Raw genomic sequence first — 23,809 nt, forward strand, 5'->3', positions numbered from 1 at the left:
TGCAAAAAGTTCAGTTTTATTTGTGTCCGTTAAACAAGGAGATGCACAATAAAAGTATGTTTTCAAAGTTAAATTAGATGACACAATTTACTTTTTATAAATGTCTATCAAGCCCACATTTTTGTAGAAAGAACTCATAAAATAAACAGTTCAGGCTGAATATGATTCTATAAAACACATATAATACAACTCAAGACCCAGTTCAGAAAACCTCTAACATTCTTACTTTAAACGGTGACAACTGCAATGACATGGCAGTGAATCTTAAAGCAGCACCGATGTTAATGAATGGAACTATTAATGCACCAACTCCCACAGCAAGGCAAGTGTGAAGGAGCCAGATCTCAAGACACACGGTGTCCAGCAGAGGTGCTGAACCAACAGGCCAACATGCAGACAGGGCCACACACATCGGGGTTAGAGGCTTTACACTCCACAGTGCTTGGCAGGTGGTGTTGAGGTATGAGGTACGGATACTGGTATTGAGGGAAGCTGACTGGCTGCAAAACTGTCGCCATTGTGAGTTGGGGGAGAACTGTGGGGGGGGGGGGGGGTGTCCAGTCCATACAGAACTTTTAACACACAGCTGCTGTGTGCTTTGGATTTAGCACTTCCATGTCCAAGATATGATAGAAAAGCTCCAGCAAGAAGCAGCTAGAGTCAGAAAAGGAACAAGGCACTGCTTCCACGGCCAGTCCTGTACAATGCAAGCCAGGGCAGAGGCCAGGCAAGAATAGCCTTTAGCAGACATAAGGGCTAATTCCCACTTTCAATATACAGCGAGTCAAGTGTCAAATCCAGGACTGGGGTACAGTGCAGTGACGGCATGTGTCTGTTAATGCAGCTGCCCTCCAGTTTGAACTCCTTTCCCTCGTTACATGTTAAAGCAGCTTCCAGTGCTGACAGACAGGGCAGTGTGGGCCTTCCTGCGCCTCCTCACTGGGCGCTGGGCTCCCCGTGCACCCTGAAGCGGTACAGGCAGGTGTAATCTGGGTGACCCCAGTTGGAGAGCACCTGCAGCTCGATGATCTGGAAGGCCTGCTCGATCTGCTCCTGAAAAACACACAAGCATAAGCAGACGTAGGCTACAGCTGTTCCAAGAGCCAAATTTGTCCCAAAACATCAACCTAAAGCAACAGAATCACCAGGAGCTAAATGACTGCCAGCATCAAGAATGAGTGGCAGGCTTCCAGAGAGATCTCCAGGTCAGGCAGCCTCCGTCATGTGGCAAGCTTACCGATGTGAGGAAGGTCTGCAGTGACTCGCCGTCCTCCTCGTAGGTGTACTTCCCCAAGAGGATTCCCTCATCCTGAAGCTCATTCTCAAGGCCCTGCGAGACGCTGCAGTTAGAGCAATGCCGTCACTCACAGCAGGACGGTGCCGTAATTGCGGACTCTGGCAGTACACTCACATAGACCTCAAAATGGCGGGGGGCGCTGCTGAGGTTTCCAAGCGGGGACAGGGCCTTGGCGAGGTGCTCCAGGGAGAAGGCCGTGGGGATGATCTTCCGAGACAGGCGGATCACCAAGAAGCCCTTGGAGCCCTTGAAGGGCCAGCAGTTCCCCGGGTGGACATCAGGCTGGTTTGGGGAGACGCAGAGGGGGAACGTCAGACGCCCTGCCTGCATGGCTGAGGCCTGGCGTGGACTGGAGGGCCTCACCTGTATGACGACGCGGGGCGACTGGGTGAAGTACCACAGCGGCAGTCCGAACAGGCTCATGAGGGCAGACCTGGTCTCGTAGGTCTCTGAGCAGCGGGTGCCCAGAATGCTGCCACCTGCGCAATGTGACACGAGAGATGAAGACCCGCTAATGAGGCAGGACTCTGCCCGGACAAACACGGGCCAGACCGGAGCGGCCACCCACCTCCGGATTCCAGGGCGTAGTCCACCAAGCCCGTCTGGTCCTGAGAGTAAAGTCTCAGCGCGTTCTGTACAATCTGCTGCACTTCCTGGTATGAAACGTGGACAGAAAGACAGCACGGGGGGGGGGGGTAATGCATAGGGTCCTCCTTCCACGTTTTGTTAGACCTGCCTCGTAAAACTGGGCACTCGGAGGGAGTCAGAGACAATGGGGGTGTCATCTGGCACCACTCAGCTGAACAAGAAGCGACAGATCTATGGTTTGGAGGGGAAGCTGGTCACTTTCACACTTGCCACTAGGGGCAGCAGACATCCTACCCAGACTCAGACTCACCATGCAGAGTCTCACACCATACCTAGCACATTTCTCTGCTGGGGAGACTTAAGAGTACAAGGGGAATGCCCCCCCCCCCCCCTCCCCCACCTGTAGGCAAAGTTTATCGGATGCAGTGGACCTTGGCTTTGCGCGATAAAATCTGGCCCTCTGAGAAACAGTTGGGAATCACTGCTCCACATTGTATCAAATGAACTAGTTTGCTGTATAATCTTCAATTTGATGTAAGTACTTCCCTCTAAAGTCCTTTACAGTGCTATATGCCAGAAGAACCCTCAGTCTGGGGATGTGACCATAAGAACTGAAAGTCAGCAAGACGTTCACCTCCTTGGACACGCCGGCGGTCCCCTGCCCGCCGGCCACGGCGCAGGACGCCGTCTGCACACAGGGCGGCCGCTCGCTCTGCTCCACCCACAGGCTGACGTTCTTCAGGATGCTGTGCTCCAGGGCGGACAGCGCCCCCCGCAGGTCAGAGCCCCTTGTGAAATGCGCAGAGAGCCACGGCAAGAGGGGCACAGGCACGTCAGCCCGAGCTGCCCCCTCAGAGCCATAGAAGAGCATTCGCAGCTCCTGCTTTACCTGCGCAGACACCTACGGGGGCAGCCAGACGGGAAGAGCGGGAGTCACACGCAGCAGATCTCAGAGGCGGTTAGAGGGAGGGCCACTAATCTACACTGCAGTGCTTTACTGGTGTTCTGAACTGACTGAGTTCACACCGTTTCAAACTAGCGAGCAAACAGGAGTGTCCCCACAGCACTCAGCTGCACGGGGAGTGGCAATGTCACACGCTCTGTCACGCAGGCTGTGCTGTGTGGCCTGCAGCAGCTCTCACACAGTGCATTATTGTCCCCCACTTGGTGGTTTGGGCCTGTGACGTTTTCCCTCAGTTTTAATCAACACAACACATGACGCTACTGTGTGCAAAGAACATATATAAAAAGGGAAACAATTCTATACATTAATCCAGTCTGCTGAGATTAAGCAGCTGTTACGCAGTTAAACCTACAGGGAGAATGCAGCTGTGGTAGAATAAGGGATAGTGGAGGTCACTCACACACACACACACACACACACACACACACACACACACACACACACTTACCCCGTTTTGCAGAGTCTCCAGCTGCTCACACCTTTCTTGGGCTTCCAGCGCCCCCTGCAGGTCCTGCCGGAGGCGGCCCAGCTCCACCTCCAGCCTCTGCACCTTCTCCAGGAGGCTGTGGTGGGCCTCGCTGTCTGTGCTGACAGGTGCGCTACATGGGGACAAACTTCTGTGAGCAACCACTAAGTGGCGCTGTTTCTGAAGGCACTGGATGTTCTCTCCGTGTGCAGCTTACCTTACAGGAGGAGGGGTCACAGACACCTGTCTTTGTAATACGTCCTTTAAAACACAATAAGGGATTTTTTTTAACGGTGGCAATATTCTACAACTTTTTCCATAATTTCTAATATGTTAAAAATCAGTTTGCCAACCTCTGTCTTGGCTTCAAGGTTTCGCAGCAGCGCCTCCAGATGAGTCAGGCGAGATGCAGTATTGCGCTGCTGCAATGTAGGCCTCTCCTAGGATGCATGAGAGTCAAAAATAGCACTTCACCTTTGACACCCTGCCTCACCCACAGTTTGCAATAACATTCATCACATCTCTAACCCAAACAAACAGTTTTAAACAGATTTCAAAAGGTACAACAGCGAGTTCAAATGCTTTAGCCAGTGTGCTGTGTCCACGAATACTAAAATCACCATGTCACCCCATTCTTTAGGAGTGTAGCAAAGCACCATGGCGTATCACCGTGGTGACAATTCGTGAAACAAAAATAACGATACGTGACTATACATGAAAATCATTTGTTAACACAAGAGGGAGCAATAGGCAAAATCTCAGCTTTGCTTTGAGATTTTATGTTTTGAATGTTTGCGAGTGTAACGAACGGCAAGCCCTCAATGGTCCACTGAAGAGAATGACCAGCAGACCATCGGGACGCCTCTACTATTCCTCCTTAGTTACAAGAGAAACTTTACGTGGGGTAAAACCGATCGACCATGTTCTACCTGCAGAACTGGAAAAGGTAGCAGTTTACAGATTCTCATATTAGTACAGCTTCCATACAGACATGCCATTATAAGTACAAATTTTAAGCTGAGTTTTCCAAGTGGGAAGCCCAGGTTTGATGAGGAAAAGGCAAACATGTACAGTGAGTAAGAGAAACAGGGGCAACAGTGTCTGCAGTTATTTGGCAGCAGACTCTGCTAGCGGTACGATTCCTGTATCCTAATAAGCTTAAGAGTTTATAATGCTTATATTTAGTCTGAAATGCATTGTGTTAAACTGCACGGCAAAACAGGAATGTGCTGGTCACACACTTAGCCGCCCAGCATCGATCCCGCGCTCAAGGACAGGTTTGTAGTTTCTGGGTCCCAGTCAAAGAATCACTTTGTGTCTCCCCACTGCCCAACCAAATGTTTCAATAACCAAGAAACTAGCAAGTGGGAATCTCAGGAGATCATACTGTAGCCAGCTGGGCAGCAAAACCTGCTGCTTCAGCATCTCGTAAATAAGCAAGGAGTTTATTCAGTGTGATGACACCTTATAGCCAACAGGGGGCTCCATGGGCCCCATGCAAACGTGAGGTTTGAGTGACGGTAAAGACGGCCAATGCCTGTGCTGACCGTCCGCAGCTGCTCTCCCAGCTCCCTGCTCGACAGCTCCTCCCTCAGAGATCCCAGCTTCTGCTCCAGCAGCTCAGAGACCCAGGACCCTAGGGCAGCCGGGTCCGTGCGCCGCTCCAGCTGCTCCAGCAGGGTGCGCTGACGGTCTAGGTCCTGGCCCTGAGTCTGAAGTCGCTCCTGCCGCCGCCTGCTTTGCCATCCGCCACGCCGCACACTCTCCCACAGCTGGCTGATGTGGTTCTCCAGCAGGCCGAGGCGTCCCGCATCCGCCCGCCCGTCCTGTAGGGGGCAGTGGCAAGGACTGCTCTCACTCAGTGGTTAACATTCCACAGTACAGGTTCTCTGAGCCTACAAAACTCAAACTACAATCAGTTCAATGAAATTACACACCATAAAACATAAGTGGACTTCAACAATAACATTCCAGATTTTATTTGTCACATTTGTAGTTATACTGGCACAGTGAAATGTGAATCTGGCTTGCTGCTGGTGTGGCGCAAAAGAAACCAGTAAATTAAAACTATTTAAACTTAAAAGGAAAGGTGAGGGCAATGGGCTAAAACAATGGCTAAATAATGGTTCGAGTCCTCGACCAGCAAGATACTGCCATTTCATTACTGTGCACTGTGTGTTGTGACATGTCAACAATGAATTATTCATTTTCACTTCAAAGATAGAAGATAGGTCTGTTTTAAAAGACTATTCAGAAGGCTGTGCAGATGGGGATTTCTCCACATGCTACCTTATCGACACTGAGTAGGATGGGGGGGGGTGGGGGTGAGGCACTTACGGCTGTGTGGCCCCCTCCCACGCTGACCTTCTCCTCCTGTCTGGGGGCCTCCAGCACCAGCAGGCTGTAACTATCCCGCTGCCATAACCCTGGGAACAGCAAGCTTTTCATGCACAGAATTCCAGAGGCCAGAGGACCCGTCCTGGTTTAACATTAGCAGGTTCTGAGAACAAAGGGTCAGGCTGAGTCCGGCCCCAATTCCATGTTTCAGGTGAAAAGGTAGCTGAGTTTTTCTGGGAAAAGACGATACGATGTATAAAAAGTGACTCTTGATGGAAGTAGCAGACATTTACCGCCATAGATATTGGCACCTGTCCACCATGTTCCTATGTACAGTCATTATACTTGGTGTGTGTTCAATGACACCTACAGACATCTGCAGGCATACCCTCCCCATTCAGGAAAGCTGAAGTGTGATGTCATGGCAGTCACACTAATAATGGTAAGTGCATACTGCTCTGAGATCAGAGAGGTTTCTTGAGTAGTCAGTCTGGGTGCCAACGCACTTACACGCACTCCCCGCAAACAAACTTACCCAGGATCAGTAACAAAGGCAGCAGCAGCAGCATGAGTCTGTACAGCTTTGGCAGGCACCTGAAACCCAAGCAGTTTCACTGGAAAAAGTCTATTTGCCATTTTCCATTGTGGGCAGACATTGGGAATATATACACTGAGCATCAAAAGAAACTTTAGCTTGTGATGCTCTGCAAGCAGTTTAAAAATGATAAAAGGGAAAGTATCGCAAGTACTGGACAAAAAGAACAGTACCTAGTGCAGTGGAAACGTGTCCTTAATCGCATATCGGTCTCCAGAAACTCCATTCGGAACCATTCGGATCTCAAATAAACCATGACCAGGTGATTGACTCTTAAGTACATTACTCATCTTAAATTACTATAGGATAACACACACGTAGAAATTGGAAAACTACCCCAATGAAAACTGTGGTAAATTTCTTTTGATGTTCAGTATACAAAACCCTTATCCTTAAATCTAGGAATATTAAACACATAAACAGAGCAGAAATGACTAATTAGATATAGATTATCAACTAAATTACAAAGCAAAACCAAAGACTGATTAGCTGTTAGCAGCCTGAGGTCTCACCATGTCAGGATAAAGACGTCGAGCAGAGACATGAGGGCGATGAGCTGGTACCAGCCAACCCCCAGCCACCGCAGCAGACCCGAAGCTGCGCTCCCTGCACACACACAGAACAAGAGCCGTGGTTTAAGAACGTCACGTTTCAGCCTGTGCGCGTATGCGGGGCCAAGACAGGGGGGCACATACTACTCCACTGAATTACAGGCTGGCACCTAAGCAAGCAGACTGGGCTTCTGATCCTGAAGAACTGTGGAACACTAGAGGAAACACGGCTGTATATAAATTTGACTGTGTTCCACTGTACCCCCACGAGATAGTGAGGCTAGGGGAAAGAAATTCAACATACAGAAGAGCTTCTACTGGCATGTCCACACCCTCTGCAGAAAGATATTTACACAAGCTGAAGCAGGATTAGCAGTGCAGGGAGAGCAGGCGGAGGCCCTAAGCGGGATCATAGCAGAATGAGAGCATGCGACACAAAAGACACAAACGGAGTTCAGCGATTCAGCCTCTACCGGCAGGGAAGAGAGAAGCCGTTACCGGTGCCAGCAACATGGCCAACACCCCCATGCTCAGTTTGGGATGGGGGCTTCAACGCAGGGTGAAAGCAAAAGATAATGACCTGGAGACCGTACTGTAAACCACAGGACCGAGAGCACCAACCGGGTCAAAATGTAGGCTGCCCAGGTCGCCGTCCACAGCACGCAGAGCAGAACGTAGCCTGGAGAGCACGTTCCCCGCACAGCAGCAATATTAAACGGCACAAAAGAAAAAAAAAAAAAAGCCCTGAAGAGTTTGGCAAAGCTCTGTTGATGAAACAAATTTCACCCCAGTAGCAAAGTGAAGGTCATGCCCATGGGTCCGGGGCTGACTCGGAGCAGAGAAGCGGGCCGGGAAGGTAACCTGCGTTAACAACGATGCACCACAGCGCCTCCACCAGGCGAGTCACCACAGGGGACCGGGTGACAGGGATGTGTGTCACTGGCTGCTGCTTCCCTTTGCAGTCGTCACCTGTTGGGCAGCAGCACAGTGGTTTTGGGGAAGTGTGTAGCCAAGACGACGAGGATTTAAAACTTTTCTTACTGCGATGCAACAAGCAGGTGCTAAGAATGGAACAAGGAAAGGAGCCGACTGCAGCATGAGGGCCTGACTACGGGTTTGCCGCATTTGTTCCAGGCACCTAACAGCAACTGGGCACGGCTGCAAGCCGCAACTGGGCTTTTCAGCACGTGCCTTCTGGGGCCCAACGGGAAACCCGAAGACACGAAGGACACTAAGGAGAGAGGCATGTGCCGGCGACTCGACAAACTCACCACAGTGGGTGAAACACAGCCAGAGCGAGAACTGAAGGTGCGAGGGGTGTAACAGTACACAACACACTATTTGGTAAAAAAACCATGGTTTTAGCTTCATGGTTCAGTGCAATTTCAGTACCAGGGGGAAATAGATTTTGATCTGAAATTATTTCTTATTAAAACTGCAAATACAATTAAGACCAGTTGTAAACCAAAGGCAATGCCCTCATCAACATGTCTGAATAAAACCTAAGAAAAACACTTGTATGCACATTATGGAAAATAAAAACCATGACAAATGCAGCTTCATATCGACCATAATGAATTAAATCCTGTGTTCTCTACTACTCAATATGGCCGCAAATCTGCAGTGATAAACACCCCTATAGCCATAAAATTTGTTTTTTAGCCTGGTTTGAGTTTCCTGGTAAAGGGCCTTAGATGCCAATCACTAGCAGGGGCTGTTTCTGCTCTGCTCCACTCACACACACTCGAAGGATGTCGTCTCAAATAAGCCAAACACCCTGGATGGGTTTCCAGCAACACACTGGGATTCAGTGAAAGACAGTTTTAGTCTTATCAACTCTCTCCCATGCAGGGGAGATTTATTGGGAAACCAAAATGTTCCCAAACCGCCGATTATAACTAACCAGCTTCAGCCGTAACCAACTCACAGCCAAAATAAGCACGTTTTCCGGGTTGAACGTCTACTTGTTAATTTAGGTTCCACCCACATCAAATGTGTTCATTGGTTTCATCATGCGTACTGAAGGGCACCGTACAGCACTACAGCCCCTGAAGGTACCAGTCCAGCTTATGGAAAATTCAGGTCACATGGGCAACAATACAGACACCCCCCTCCCCACCAAATCTGTCAGATCTTTCAGAGGCTGGACAAGCATTTTCTACAAGGTACTAATCGAAAATAAACCATGCACAACTCAGCGAACCCAACAAAACAAACAGAAATGAATCCAGATCCGACGTACTGGCTCAATGGAAGCATGATGAGGACCGCAGGACTTCCAGGACACGCACATCTGCCCGTCACGCAGTACTTACACAGGTACCCGTTTGGCTGTCCAGCACTCGTCAGCTCTTTCACACTCATTCTTCCCCAATACCTGGTGTGGGCTGCAACATAAAATGAAGAGTCCCAGGCTTGGGACAACCCCCCCCCCCACACACCTCTCCCATCATTCCTCAGGTCTCAGGGAAAGCACCATGCAGATTGCCTGGATTTACATGGTCACCACGGCAACAGCCATACAAAACAGGGCCATTTGTTTATGAGTGAAACAAGCAAGCATGTCGAAAAACAAACACGACCAGATCAAAAAGCAAAAAAAAATACTGGTGATAAAAAAGCCCTTTAACGTCCTGTTAGGGGAAACAGCTGATCGTGAGGACAGAGTCTTTGGAAGTCAGTCCCACACGTCACCTGCTGCAGTCTGCCACAACGGCTTCTGTGACCGTCACAATGGCACCTTGTGAGCACAGAAAGCGGGTGCAAGCAACCTGAGGCAGCCGTATCTCTCCTACACACACACACACACACACACACACATCAGCACGGCGCAAGGGCCCGTACCTCCCTCCTGTGCAATGGCACCGTGCCGAGGGGCCTTCAGCTCTGCTCCCCATGCGAGGCGGGAGGCGAGGCGGGAGGCGAGGGACACGGCGGAGGCGGCGGCGCTCTTGCTGTACCACAGGGAGGCACGGCAGAGGGAGCCCAGGACTCCTGAAGCGTGTGCAGCAGCAGACGGCCCCACATTAGCACCCCCCACCCCCGCAAACCTCACGCAGGACATGGATGCTTAAGATCACCCCGTCACCAAAAACTCCCTGGTGGAAGGAAATGAGGACATGTGAAGCAGATAAGGGGGGGGGGGCCCAGAGTGTAAGAAGCATCCCAGTGAAAGGAAAGGCTCAAGGCAGCTGGACCTCGACAGTCATACAGCACGAGCGTGAACGTGTGTGCACACACACACACGATGACAGCGAGCTTGTGACCATGCACTTACATAACCTACTTAATGAGGAACACAAGCAGAGGATTCAAATCAAGTGCAGGCACCAGGCACCATCCCAGAGAGGCAGCCCACACCCGTCAGGGACAAAGGGCAGGAGGGAGGGGGCTGCTGGACAGAGGGGATGGTCACCGCTACCTTTGCCTTCTGTCTGCACCTTCAGCAAAACGGTCTGCACCAGCAGCGTCAGCACGGAGGCGGCCGAGACGGCCAGCCACCTGCCACGCCGCAGACAGGCATCCGAGGACGACGCCAGGACACCTGGAGAGACGCGTCACAGCCAAGGTCAGAGGGCACAGCTAGCAGAGACGTGCCCTCAGTACAGGGACCCCGAGGGGGCCAGGGGGGGGCCGCAATGCCCTACGCAAATGCTTGATGCTGGAGAACCTCCAAGGAAAAATATCACACGGCTCAGACTTAACCTGATGGTTTCTGGTTTATGTCTCTGGTGTCTTAACCTGAACTGTTCAAGAAAGATAATTTTATCCAACTAACACAGACAGAGCAGGCGGCTTGGAATAGATTTAGCCAAGTGAGTGAGACTCGCACGGACCTGGCTTGTGTTTCCGGCAGTACAGCGTAGAAGCGGGGGGGCCGGGGGCAGAGGCTGCAGTGTCCTCATGGGTGTGGGCAGAGTGAAGGGAGGGGGAGTGGGCAGAGAGAATATCCTGCCTTTCTCTCTGCACGGCGCAGTCATCACCAAAGTGGCCAATCAGCATGGAGGTCTGCGTCTGCGCTGTGTGAATGTCAGGCTGGTCCAGCAGGCCGCGGTCTGCAAAGCAAACAGGAAGAGGCCAGACATCAACACTGCTTCATAAGAGGAAACCGCAAACAAGTGAAAAAGAAGTCGCATCTAGTCACCATTTCACTGAGCTGACTGCGAAGGATTAAAATTAAAATTTTTTTAAAAGTACCACAAAATTACCTCTGATCTCTACATCGTCATCCTCACCTATCACAGAGAGAAGACAAATCAGAGCAAAAATTGAAAGAAAGAAAAAAAAAACAAACATCCCACAGCAGACATGATGACAAAGCAGACTACAGCAGAGCAGTAGTCCATCGACAACCTACCCCCCCACCCCCCCCCCCCCCCCCCACAACTAGTCAGGATGATTGTAAAGGAGTTTAAAACTCAGAGCTGTACATTAGCACCCAGCCAGGCTGCGGCGCCTCTCACCCCAGAAGCTGTCGAACAGCGTTCGCTCCTGGACGCAGGATTCGTCCAGCAGGCTGGAGAGCAGGGAGGCGTTGCTGGCTGCGCAGCTGTGCACACTGCCCTGTGTGTGCAGCGCAGAGCCTGGCAGGGACCTGTGTGGCATGAGCAGGACAGACTGCGAGCTCTGATGCTGCTGCTCTTTGCGGCTCCGTACCGTCCTGGGAGACAAGGTGAAAAGGGCAGTTAGGAGACCCTAATCACCAGACGACCCCTCCAATAACCAACACGGGCGTTATAAAGAAATATTCAACAGCAACCGGGTTAGACAATGTGCTGCCTCTTCTCAACAACCATCACCAGAGCAAGGCCTGACACACCAGAAGGACGTCCTAGGATCTCCCTGGGCGTCCATATGCAATTTTGTGCAAACAACCCCCTCAAGCCAATTAAACTGAAATCAATGTACACCACAATGTAAAGTTTCCCCCATCACCCATAAAACGGACAGGTAAACCATACCCCAATGCTGCATAAATGGTGCATAAAAATATCAACGTCTCTTCAACATGGCATCTTTTTAAGCATCGAGTTCCCAGAATCTCATGAGCTTATTTTGTCTTGTTATAAAGTGACGTAAGCTGCCAGGTCGAGTTCCGTACCTGGTTTCCCCGCAGTAACTGAGGGAGAGGTCGGCCAGGCTGTCGTCGCCATAGCGCCCCCCCGGCGTGTGCAGGCGCAGGCTCCGGCGTGACATGCTGGGTGAGCGGAAGGCAGCGGCCCGGGGCTCCCCCTCGTAGCTGGATCTGGCAGACAGGGCGAGCAGCGTTACAGCCGGTTAAGGGGCAGGATACCGGCCCAGCAGGGCGAAGTCACGCGAAGCCGAGTCCTGGTACCCGGGCAGCAGGATGACAGCTGCCGTAAGGGCGAGGGGGCAGAGATTCATATAAACGGTCACCTTATAGGAATTACAATGTACAATATAATCACTAAGGTACGGCAGCAGTTTGTCAGGCATATAAACTGCTCAAACCGAATGTATACACTGGTTCCCGTCAAAGTTCGGGTAAAAAGAGGCTGTTTAACAAAGACGGGATACCCTTCGCGTTCGTACAATAAAGCTCCATTTTAACAGCTCTTATAGAGACGTTGAATAAAAAAGGCATGTATCCACCGCATAAATAACGCATAATAATCCGAGTGACAAGCAGCTACATTAAAGCGGAGCGCGGATACGGCTCTTTGTACAGGGTGTCACTCACCCATATCCCCCAAATAACGGTTCGCCTCCATTTTTGGGAGGTAAACTGGCAGCTCGGCTCCGCACGCGCCGAGCTCACGCGGATTAAAGGCCCGCGCTTTTCGGGCAACACCGAGCGGCTGCAGTTGTGGTTATAAAAGAATTTACCGTGTAACCCAACATACCACATTCGCATTTAAGCAATGCACTAAACTTAGCGATAATTTTCTCGTTTCCCCAGTGTTAATTTGATTTTAAAACAAAAAAATTTAAAAACGCACAACAGATAAATCGAAGATACAATCACCCCATAATGGGTTAGATTTAAACTAATAGGGTATGCAGTACTTTGCACAGGTACCAGACCTTGTAAATTTAAGCATTAATTCTAACCTAGAAGGTACGGAGCAAATATACACAGATCTCACCTGGTATGTCTGCACTGGGGGCAGTATTAGCTAAACTCACAAAAGGCAACTAAATACAAAAAAAAAGTACACCCCCCACCACCAAATGGCCAATCAAATAATAGCAATCTAAACTTTGGACTCAAATGGTGGATCCAGAAAATCAGGTTGTGCCCACCCAGTGGTCTGCAATGTTATCACCAGCTACACTAAGCAAAAGAGGAGCGACGTCTCCAATAGAGGAGCTAGAAAGGGGTGACCTGCCATCGCGGCTCTGCCAGCCACTCGTACTGCCTGACACATGGTCACTGGAATTACCCACAGGACAGTCCACCCCCAGCAGTCCAGACCGCAGGTCTCCTCGGCCATCATCCCGCACAGAAACCCCCTCGTCAGAGCGGCGGCTGCAATCGGGACAGCGCAACACGCAGCTCGTGTCAGCGCAGACGTGACAGGACACACGACAGCAGGCACCATGCAGGGGGAAGGCGGCCAGACACAGGCAGAGCCAACTGCCGCCCGTTACAGGGACCTTTGACCGTAATCCAGTGGCGGTTTTCCAGTCGCTCAGACCAGACGCCTTTCTCTCTCTCTCCCTCTCTCACACACACACACTCACACACACACACACACACACACACACACAGCTGAGAGCTGGCACAGTGCCTGAGCTGTAGACACAGACATGTTTTTTCAGCGCACTGTGCACCTGTATATGGATGTGGGTGAACAATAAGGAACTTGAGTCACAGGCTTTATTTACACAGGGTGAGCAGGCCGAGTGCTTGACTTCAGCTGAAGGGTCAATCGCTTACCGACATCTGCTGGACTGATAACTACAGACCCCCCCCCCCCCCCCCAAAGTCACTTCAGGCCTTGGCAGGGAATCTGCTGCAGCGTCACCTTTCCCAGTGAGGATGAGCACTCAAGCAAAAGGCAAAGAAAGGCAAGCGGCCATGGCTGTGCGCAGAAATGCTTTTCCTTTCCTTTTTGAGGCCAGACCCTCTTTCCCAGCTGTGTCAATTTAACAAAAACAAACCAAAAAGAAAGCTGACTGATGACTGAGGCCCGAGCATGTGGCCACAACGTGCCCCACCTGATGCTCACCTGAGGGACGTGTGGCCCGTGTTGCGAAGAGGGGGTGAGCGCTGACACGGCTGCCAAGTCTCCACGGCCCTCCTCGAAACACCCTGCGCAAGCAAAGGCAGCGGGGAGTCAGGTGACAAGGGGGGGGGGGGGGGGACCTGTTGCTCAGCCGGGACAGTGACCGTCACACATGCACATGCCGTCCCACCTTACAGCCGCTCTGACACACACACGCCTCACAGGGCTAAACGTCCTCCCTCCGGCGCAGGCACTCCAACGCTGCTCAGCATGTCTCTGCACCGCGTCACTGCAGACACTGCGCCACGTCACTGCAGACACGTCACTGCAGACACGTCACTGCAGACACTGTACTCACCTCCACGTTCAGCCCTATGGCTTCAAAGTTAAAAACCTACCCCCAGACTCCGCCTGCCCAGCCCGCTCTTTCACTAACAACACAGACATCCGGATAAACACAAACACCTACAAAAAACATGGCACATGAATCACGAGAAATCAGCCATTTTATTAGCACCAGGGCTAGTGGTTCAAGTGCCAAGCAATAGTGAGTGAGGAATGAGGGGACAGGAGGAGGAGGAGGAGGAGGACCCCCCCCCCCAGCTTCTTCAACAGGACACAAGGTCCTCGCTCCTTCCGCTCTCAGAGCGAAGCATTAAAAAGCCAGCCACACCCCCCCAGCCAGATCCTGTGGGGTAGGGAGGGGCCACACTTACCTACAGCTTCCTGCCAAAAGCCCAGGTTCAGACAGCCTACAGGAGGCTGGGGCCCACAAATTATAGGGAATTGTTTTTTTATTTTTTTTTAAAAAAAGCTATTTTTAAAAAAAAAAAAAAAAAGCGATAATGGCGGATCAGAGTGCACCAATAACGGGATGCTTCTCACATGGGTATATTAGAAATAGGTCAAGTTTAACAGAAAAGACCTCTGGAGTACCACAGCGCAAACATAAATCGGTAGCTGTACCTATAGTTGTAGGTAAATGTACCTTTTATGGTACAGAAATGGACTCTGATGAACATATTTCTACCATTGAGGGTGCATTAATGTTGTATGTATTTCGGGGGTGTTCCTCAGAGTCCATTTCTGTACCTTAAAAGGTACATTTACCTACAACTATAGGGTACAACTGGCACAGCCTTGAGGGTAGTCCCAAAGACGAACAAAGGTACAAACTGGTACTCTTTTTCGGACAGTTTAGTAACGCTCCTCGATTACAACATTTAGCCAAAAGGGAACAAAGCCGATTGCCACAAAAATAATCAGTCTTGCAATTAACTTTGTATCGGTGGTGTTACCGAAATAAAATATTCACTGTTAATTCGGCCTTTCATGTACTAAAACAGAACTGATACCAAAAACAAGTTGAACAAGGAAACATCCCTAACCACAAAAAAGGCTATGGGCAACATGCAAGGTATAGAGACCGCAATACCCAGCCATAAATCAAAGGTTATTTATACAGTTACAGTTTAAATAGCTTGGGTCTCTAGCAAACGAAAAATACATTAACCTGTAACCTTGACCATTCAAGTGTGATCCTATAGTACAGGCTACTCAGCGTTTCATAAAAACAACCTCGAGCAAAACGGGGTCTGACATTTAAATCCCGCCCTCATATTAAATTCTGACTAATTCTTGAATAGTAACATATGACTAAAAATAAATAATCGTTTAAAAGGGACCAAAGCGCGTCCACCTGCAGGTTCAGCTCGCTCCCTGGAGCGCGGTCCTGTCGACCGCCGCGGCAGCTGAGGACGCGCATCCTGAAACCGGTGCGGGACGCCGGATCCCCGTACAGCCTCCACAGAGGACAGATCCCAGAAATGGAGGAGGACGTCAGTCAGCTGAAGGTTTGCAATCCTCAGTCATCACAGGCAGAGCTGCGAAGCGGCTCCCCACACGCGGAGAGACGGAGCCCGATCGATCAGAGCAGCCTGTGTTCCTCCCCCTTCCAGCGGCGTCGTGCGCTGCCGGTGTGACGCACGTGTGAAAAAGCAAAAGACCGCAAACTTTTCTGCGTTATTCTAAGATTTCGCGTTTACCGCTGCGCCAGGCTGAAGGGACTTTAGGTCTCGCTCTGCTGAAACCTACATTTTAGAATATGACCAAAAAAGTGTATAGATAATGTTTATGTGCGAGATAGACCTCAAAGCACAACACAAAAACCCAGAAATTTCTTTTAGCATTTACAATTTAATTTTCCCCAGTGAGACAGAGTCAAATAAAATGCTGGAATACGATAATGCCAACACACCAGTTCACATTTGCTCCATCTTAAACTATTTAAACGACCCGGACTGACCGAAAAGGGGAAGTGGAAAAACTTGACAGCTTATGCAAATAAAAAAAACACGGTGGATAATAAACAATTCACAAGAAGTGCGGGAACATTATTAATTTAATTTATTATTACTTTTGAGCATGCCTGCCCACCACAAGGGTGTCTACAATTAAGTCACAGAAAAAGGTAACCAGAAACTTAAAGCCCTTGCTCAAATCCCAATGAAGCCGACGTGCTTAGCGTTAGCGTCCAGCCACCCTATTTGCATTTTTCCTGTCCGGGAGTTTCGTAAACCGTAAAAATAAAGTTCACTGACATTGAATGCAAATTGTGTCAGAGTAGAAATGAGGGAGTTCATAACCTGTCTAACTGTTCTCGTTATCCTTTGTTAAAAAAAATATTCCATGATCTAGGCCTATAATAGTTGTTTTTTTCTGACCTTTCCCTTCCATCATTTTATTCTGTGTTCACAGCCCGTTGTAATGTACCGTAATGTACAAGTAGGCTATTATTGTCCTTGACAGGGGAACCCGATAATTAGCATCATCGTCTTAGAAACGCATTTAGTACTTTGTTCAATATATATACTGAATACCAACATCAGAGTTCCACTTAAGATGCTCATAAGTTTCTGATTTATAACTCCAGCACGCTTCTGCATTACATAATGACTGAAAACTCGCGCTCCCAAAGGTATAATTACCAATGCTTTCTGAACTAATTAACCAGAAATAATAGCGCTGCTATTAATTAACCCAATGAGTAGAATTAATCACCACTGAGCTAAGACATTTCCCCGATTAAGGTTGTGATTTTTAAGGGTAACATGGCGCAATAGCTCTCTGAAAAAAACATTTGTAATTTAGGATTCCTAAAAAGGTGCCTCAGACTATGAAATCATAGCATCTCAAAAATGCAATGGCTCTCTTTTCCATAAATAGTTCAACAAATATGCAGGCTGTTGTAGACACATCAAAATAAAGTAATCCCCTGAATAGCTAACTAATCCTATAAATACGTGATTAAAACGCAAGTGAATAGCCAAGATACTCATTTTACATAGAACTAGTCATTAGTTAAAGTACAATGCCACAATATGTCTTTCGCTCAGCAAACAGGATAACCCCGACATTACAGAAGAGTACCTAACTATAGTTACTTAGGATGTCCTGCAAAATTCAACCCAGCTCACATAAATTAAGATCTGGCTGACAAACACCGAAAAACCACCACAGTCGTGGCTGTCAACACAGGGACCTTAATTAGGAAGTTGTTGCCAAATCACTTACTATATATATTTTTTGTGGTGATTCCAAGTCAGCTTGAGTTCTCTTTTCTGCCGTAAATAAACCGTGATAACTGAATATGGCTACTAACAAGGTACTTCACTTAAAATGTTTTAAAATATTCAAAGCGGCGAAAATATATGGGACCTCTGCTATTACACCGTTATAATAGTATATGACACAACCCTGACTGGTTTTAACTAGTTATACTTCTAATCAATAAAATCCACAAAGCCAGTTTAATTACAACCTATTCGATCCAAGCTAAAGAGCAGCGATAAATGCGTCACCAAACGGATATTACGTTTCTCCACCAAAGAACCGCTTTAATTAAGCGGATGAAACATTGCTGCTCTTAATTATAACAATGCTGTAAACTATATATTTTTTCCAAATTGTTTGTCACATCACGAGACGCTAATATGTGTTTTGATCTATTTTAATTTTATATTATATTAAGTATTGATTTTATTAGATGCCCGCCCCCAAACAAAAACTAGGACTTGGGATAAAATGTCATATTATTGGCTTGAACATCAGCGTGCTGCAGCATTCGGGGTCTGAGTCACCGCCTCTCTGTCTTTGCCCGCCGCCGTAGATACACTCTGCATTCGCACCTGACCCTAACTTTATTCGCGATATAGCCCATGATAACAAAATCTTATTTTACGAATGAGGCCTATTTTTAACTAGCCCGAAACACCGCCACCCTATTTCAAAACTATCACCGAACCCGGCAACCCTGCCTGCGGTGGACGGCAGCACGCTGTCAGTCACCGACTGTAAGCCAATAGGAGGTATTATCTTCATAAGTGTAACGTCCAGGGGGCGGGATCATGGCGGTTGCTAAGAGGCGCTGTTGCCGCCGGAAGTTGACGTGCGGGAGCGGGAGTCAGATGAAGTACAATACGGACTGATTTAGCAATGCCAAATAAAATCATTTAGTGCCCCCGGCCATCTCATCTCTGTATTTCCCTGCCACCCTCCCCAGAAAAGAGACGCGACGAGCGAAGCGGCGACCTCGGCATGAACGTGGATGATCAAGCGCCAAGGTAAAGGAAATGCAGCCTCGTTTATAATCAGTTCCGTGTAGGGCCGGCATAACTGTCAGAGGCATCGCGATCCATGCTGTCCTGATCCGCCTTACTGTCAGTTAGCTAGCTGGCTTTCTCTCTTACCTTTGTTCTGTACGCGTGGTTTCCCTAAACTCACTTAACGTGCCCCGCCTATTTCCTAATGCCGTATAACGCTCAGACCCAGTCAGTATCTTACTAGTCTTAGCCTGTGGGAAATGCCATGGCGATCTGCCACCTTTAAATGACTAGCCATAGCATGGACCTGCTTTATAGTGCTATGGAAACAAAGGCGCAGCGCAGACGCAACGAATCCGGTAACTAGTGACTACAGGAGACATTCAAAGCAGATGCCGTTAGCCGAGCCGCACTGGACTGCAGCGCTCCTCCAGGGCTAGGGATTTGCCCGCTCTGCCTAAAGACACGCAAGCTAATTGGTATCTAAGAAATCCCGATGTGTAGCTTTGTGAGGAAAAACTCATGGTTTATGGGATTAATTAAAATAGCAGGTGGTATTTGAGTGTATGGTTACAAGAAGTTACACATTACCCACGTCAAATATACTTTTTAAAAATTAAGCTGTGAAAATGTAATACAATTACAAGAGAGCACAGGATATAACAGATGGCAAAATAAAATGTACAGTTTCCAGTGCTGTTTTGGGTTTAGATGTCAGCGTTTGCTCCTGTCACACGCTGGTGTGCTGCGTCATGCTCCTCTTTGTCCACTGAGGGACTCTGCTGGGCACTGTAGGACTTGGGAGGGCAGCAGGATGTAGCCAGTCTGCTTCTCCCTTTGTCGCACCGTGCAGCACGCCGGCTGGGGGGCCGCGGATGGAGAGCTACGAGGAGTTCTGCTCACGGAGCCTGGCCAAGCTACAGGCAGAAGCTGAGCTTCCGGAAGCTGAGCATCCGGAAGATGAGCGGTCGGAAGCTGAGCATCCACCATGCCGCCGCTCTGCTGGGCCACCGGGGGCGTCGCGCTCCAGCATCCAGTTCCACGGGGTGGCTGTGCTGTCGCCTTTGGTGAGCTCCAGCCCGTCCCCATTCAGCTCTCATCTTACCCATCAGGAGCTAAAAAGTCAAGCCAGTGATCCAGGGTCAAACCTTTTCACCATGTCTACCTTTATTTAAAGGCTTCTGCACATCCTTGACCTGTTCTCAGGGTTGGTGATCTCCGTTTATTCACGCATAACAGAGCACTGTTGGCTTCCTCCTGTCGCCCCAGTCAGGGGGCAGCCACGTCGTGTTCCTGTGCTGTTTGAGTTAGTCTCCAGGCCCCCAGTTTAGAAGCTGGATGGATGTTGTATTTATTGTTAGAGGAGTGTATCTCTCTCTCTCTCTCTCTCTCTCTCTCTCTCTCTCTCTCTCTCTGTTTGGTTCTGTCCTTATCCTGTTGCCTAGTAACCAAACATGATGCTCATTGGTGTAGCTGTTGTTGATACTATAGCAGTTGTAGGCGGTTTCATTGTAGTTGGACACACTTTGTCCTGCCATTATGTGACAGGAAGCAGGTCATTCCGCGTCGGCTGGCTTTATCTCGCATCTGTGTGGCGCGTGACGGTTGGCAGTATGCCAGTCCTGTTGAGGCGTCTCCCGTGTTGCCGGGCTGGCAGTGGGTCGGGCTGTAACTGCCCTGCGTGTTAGACAGGTTCCGTCTCCCAGCGATGCTGAAACGGTAACTAGCAGGTGCAAAGAAAGCTCTCCTTCCAGTTAATGTCAGAGGTCTGGCCAAGGGGGGTCCTCACTGCTGGGAGGTAAACGAAAGCTCTTAATGGTTTCTCAGTAACTGAAATGGGGGTAACGACAGCGTGTGTTTAAATTACTCAGCCGTGACAGAGCTTAGGGGGAATGGGACAGTCACTGGAGGGGGGGGGGGGGTCTGGGCTCCCAGGGATCCATCTGGAAGCTTCTGCAGTGTTAAGTGTTCAGTGTTGCTGTGGAGAGCGAGCGTAGCTGCTGCTGCTGCACTGACATGGTCTCTCCCTCCCTTCCCCCCCACCCCCCACCCTCAGCTGAGCGAGCAGCAGCGCCTGGAGATGAAGCAGCACCGGCAGAGGGCCCTGAAGCTGGAGTGCGACCTGCAGAGTCTGCGCAGAACTGCGCTGCTGGCCCGCGTCCAGAGCATCCTGGATAGCGTGAAGGTGAGCCCCTCCGCTCTGCCCCCACATTCACCCTCTCTGTTGAGCCTTTTTGAGCCCTCTGATTCTGTGAAATGAAGAATAACATTGCAGATGCTACACACCATTCTATCAGCGTGAAAAACACAGGACTGTCTGTCTGCCAGAGCTGGGAGGGACTGTAAACACTGCTGGCCATATTGCCCTGAACACAGGATCCTGGGATATTTGGGTTCTCGGTTTTCTATAATGTCCCCTTGGGCTTCAGCCTGGGAAAACCATGGGCTCTGTGGCTCAGTGGATTAGGCCTCTTTGTCTGTGATCAGAAGGTCAGTGGTTTGAATCCCGGGGATGATGGACCCCTTAGCAAGGTCTTTAAAGCCCAGTCACTGGAGTGTTACTGGATGCTGGCCGGCCCTACGCTGTAACCCCTTTATATTTGCGTTTGTGTCTCATGGACAGCAGAATAGTGATGAGAAATCACTATTCTGTTCTAAATAATCACTCCTTGTGCCACCTGGAGCAGCTGAACCGAAGAGGATGCATTAGTGTCACACTATTCACACTGACTCATGAATTATGTTCCCAAGCTGGGAGAAATTTAGTAGCTTCAGTCTCTACAAGCTGCTCAGTCACCACTGCCTTGTTTAAGACGGCTGCCTGGGGGGGGGGGGGTGTTCCTGGTTGCTGACTCATGGCATGCTAGGTGTCCCACCCAGAGCCGCATTTTGGTGGCATGTAGGTGCGATGGGCAGCCTTTGTTCATGTATGATAGCACTGGTGCCCTACTGGCACATGCCCAGCACTGGCAGTGTTTCTGAGACTGATTCCCGTTCATGTTGGCAGCGTTTGTTTCTCTTGTGCTTAGCTGTGGTATAATGAGGCTTTGGATCCTGTCCACATGCTTTTTCTGGAGTCCCATCCCAGCTCTGGCTCTCCGTGTACCCAGCGTGCCTCTCCCCGACTTGCAGGTGCGGCAGACAGCAGGGGAACCGCTGGTGCTGGACCCTCCTGCCATTTGCTTCCAGAAACCGGATCCTCAGAACGCGCTTGACCCTCCTCCAGAGCCGAGAGGCCTATCTAGGATGGGGTTGGCTAGCCAGACTGCAGGAGCCAGTGCTGAGGCAGAGCTGCGGACGACGAAGGGCCCCGTACAGCTCAATGGGGCAAAGGGAGGAAGAGGGGAGGAGGAAGAGGAGGACAGTGAAGGAGGACAGAGCTGGAGTCTGCAGGTCCTGCTGAGACACTCCAAAGAGCTGCTGGAGGAGGAGCAGGACCGCAAGCGGGCCCAATCCATCAACGGATCCGTGCCCTCAGCTGAAGAGGCTCCTCTTAAGGGAAACGAGCCAAGCTCTGCTGGGGCCACCTCTGGGCCTTCATACAGTCCCCTCAGTCCTGCCGGGGCCCAACCCAGCTTTAGCCCCTCCCACACTCTAGTCAGCTCCACCCAGCCACATCTCAGTTGTAACTCCACCCAAACCCCCTTTAGCTCCGCCCAGTTCCAGCCCAGTGCTAACTCCAGCAAGCTCCAGAACAGCCGTTGCCCCACCCATAGCCCTCTGGGCTCCCCCCAGCTTCAGTCCAGCCCTAGCTCCACCCACAGTTCTGTCAGCTCCTCCCAGCCAAGCCCTAGCCCCACCCACAGAGCTCTCAGTCCTGTCCGGGTACAGCCCAGCTCTTCCCCAGACAGCTTCCCAGACTCTCTGCTCGGTTGTACGCCACACAGCCTGACTGGCTCATACGTCCAGCTGCCCTGTCCTGAGCCCAGCCTGAGCCCCCTCCCTCACCGTCGCCGGCCACGCCCCGTTTCTGCCGGAAACATCCTCATCTCCTGTCCTATGAGCGCTGCAGAGCTCAGTCCCCAAAAGGCCCCGGAAGGGCATCCGTTGGCAGCCTGGGGACCAGGTGTTTCTGCCACTTACACAGACTGGAGCACACCGGACCACCCCTCCACTGTCGACTCTCTGCCGCCCTCTACAGGCAGTGGTTGGCCTTGCAGCCCCTCCTGCCTGAGTTCAGTCCATAGCACGAAGAGCCCTCCCACATCCAGCCCGTTATTGAAAGACGGCGTCACGCCGGACTTCCGCAGACGCTCGCAGACACTGGACAGTCAGCTGTGCCTCCCTCAGCAGGCTGAGCAGAGCCAGGAGAGAGTACCCCGTTTCCTGTGCGGACAGCCCCAGCTGGTCCCCAGCCGCCGCTCACCACCCGCGCCTCTCAACCAGTCGTACGATGTGGAGAGCCCCTCCCCCATGCTGCAGCGCCCCCACGTGGACTCAGACCCCCCTCCCAGAGATTCCGGGGCGGGTGCAGGACACCAGAGCGCTGTGGTCCCGCCAGGGGGGGCACAGGACCCCAGTGCAGGTGATGCATGCTGTACGAACGTCTGCTCCTCAGTACAATGCAGTTTCTCCACATGCAGCGTTTGCATCGGCGGGTTAGGGTGCTGCGTCTGTCATCAGATGGTCGTCAGTTCAAATCCCAGTGCCAGCTGAATGATGTCACCGCCGGGCCCCTGAGCGAGGCCCTTAACCCAGGGACTGTTTGATCCAGCTTCCTCAAATGTTGATTGCATTGGACAAATGCATTGGTCTGCAAAGTAAATGAAATGTAAATAAATAGATCAGTATAGTGCTAGCGATCATAATGTTTTATAACTGCTTTGTGCAGTGATTTGTTAGGTTACTTATGGTTATGGTTAGGGCAGGGTATCGGTTAAGGTTGTCATAGTTAGCGTTAGCATTTTTCCCATTGAAATGAATGAACGGTCCCCATAAGGATATGTTTACCCTACATGTGCACATGTGTGTGTGTGTGTGTGTGTGTGTCTGTGTGTCTCACAGGCCAAGTGCAGTGGCAGCTCCAGGCCCTGGAGGAGTTACAGTGGCGCCTGTGGGAGGATCATGCCCAACAGCTGTCTCTACTTAGAGCCGAAAAGGAACGTGAGCAGCAGCGCCTCCAGCAGGTTGGAATGTGACATCACAAATAATAAAATGCATAGATTACTTAAGCTACTGTAGCCTCTCTAACCTTTGCCCTGTGGCTGACTGTGTGTGGCA

The 23,809-nt window shown here is 50.3% G+C and overlaps 2 protein-coding genes across 15 annotated transcripts in view; one reads left to right on the forward strand and one right to left on the reverse strand.

Annotated features, from left to right (window-relative positions):
* Positions 1-17,978, reverse strand: sun1a (Sad1 and UNC84 domain containing 1a). Of its 10 annotated transcripts, XM_023799875.2 has the most exons (23): positions 15,688-15,820; positions 13,992-14,074; positions 11,900-12,043; positions 11,262-11,458; positions 11,007-11,033; positions 10,635-10,853; positions 10,220-10,342; positions 9,643-9,792; positions 7,660-7,767; positions 7,379-7,477; positions 6,760-6,853; positions 6,188-6,246; positions 5,653-5,741; positions 4,863-5,141; positions 3,669-3,755; positions 3,533-3,576; positions 3,298-3,448; positions 2,520-2,786; positions 1,866-1,950; positions 1,661-1,776; positions 1,412-1,579; positions 1,238-1,330; positions 1-1,053 (listed from the first exon to the last, which is right to left on the reverse strand). In XM_023799875.2, the coding sequence occupies exons 1-23, from the start codon at positions 15,751-15,753 to the stop codon at positions 937-939; spliced, it is 2,865 nt and encodes a 954-aa protein (XP_023655643.2). In that variant the 5' UTR covers positions 15,754-15,820; the 3' UTR covers positions 1-936. The 10 variants fall into 10 exon arrangements, with proteins under 10 accessions (XP_023655643.2, XP_023655644.1, XP_023655646.1 ...); XM_023799876.2 differs by lacking the exons at positions 13,992-14,074; positions 15,688-15,820 and adding an exon at positions 17,562-17,978; XM_023799878.2 differs by lacking the exon at positions 13,992-14,074 and having other exon boundaries at positions 15,688-15,824.
* The window catches only part of LOC111837648 (centriolar coiled-coil protein of 110 kDa), a 13,858-nt gene continuing 5,789 nt past the window's right edge, over positions 15,741-23,809 (forward strand). For 2 of the 5 annotated variants that reach the window (XR_011991659.1, XM_023799885.2), the window contains exons 1-5: positions 18,342-18,610; positions 19,443-19,656; positions 20,646-20,774; positions 21,722-23,114; positions 23,594-23,715. Coding sequence is in view for 4 of the 5 variants with exons in the window: in XM_023799885.2 (XP_023655653.2) it covers positions 18,585-18,610; positions 19,443-19,656; positions 20,646-20,774; positions 21,722-23,114; positions 23,594-23,715 (1,884 nt within the window). In the remaining variant the exon portion in view is untranslated. The other 3 variants (XM_072711867.1, XM_023799883.2, XM_023799886.2) reach the window with 3 other exon arrangements.

Source organism: Paramormyrops kingsleyae, chromosome 5 (assembly GCF_048594095.1).
Source record: "Paramormyrops kingsleyae isolate MSU_618 chromosome 5, PKINGS_0.4, whole genome shotgun sequence".
NCBI classification, from domain to species: Eukaryota; Metazoa; Chordata; class Actinopteri; order Osteoglossiformes; family Mormyridae; genus Paramormyrops; species Paramormyrops kingsleyae.

What these genes read in the sequence shown, in the direction of transcription:
- sun1a (XM_023799874.2), bottom strand. Translation starts at nt 13,361, where the DNA reads ATGGTGCCTGCTGTCGTGTGTCCTGTCACGTCTGCGCTGACACGAGCT. An exon ending in GCTGTTCGACAGCTTCTGGG is followed by an intron (nt 11,034 to 11,261) that starts GTGAGAGGCGCC and finishes TCTCTGTGATAG; the next exon opens with GTGAGGATGACGATGTAGAG. An exon ending in CTACGCCCTGGAATCCGGAG is followed by an intron (nt 1,777 to 1,865) that starts GTGGGTGGCCGC and finishes CACATTGCGCAG; the next exon opens with GTGGCAGCATTCTGGGCACC.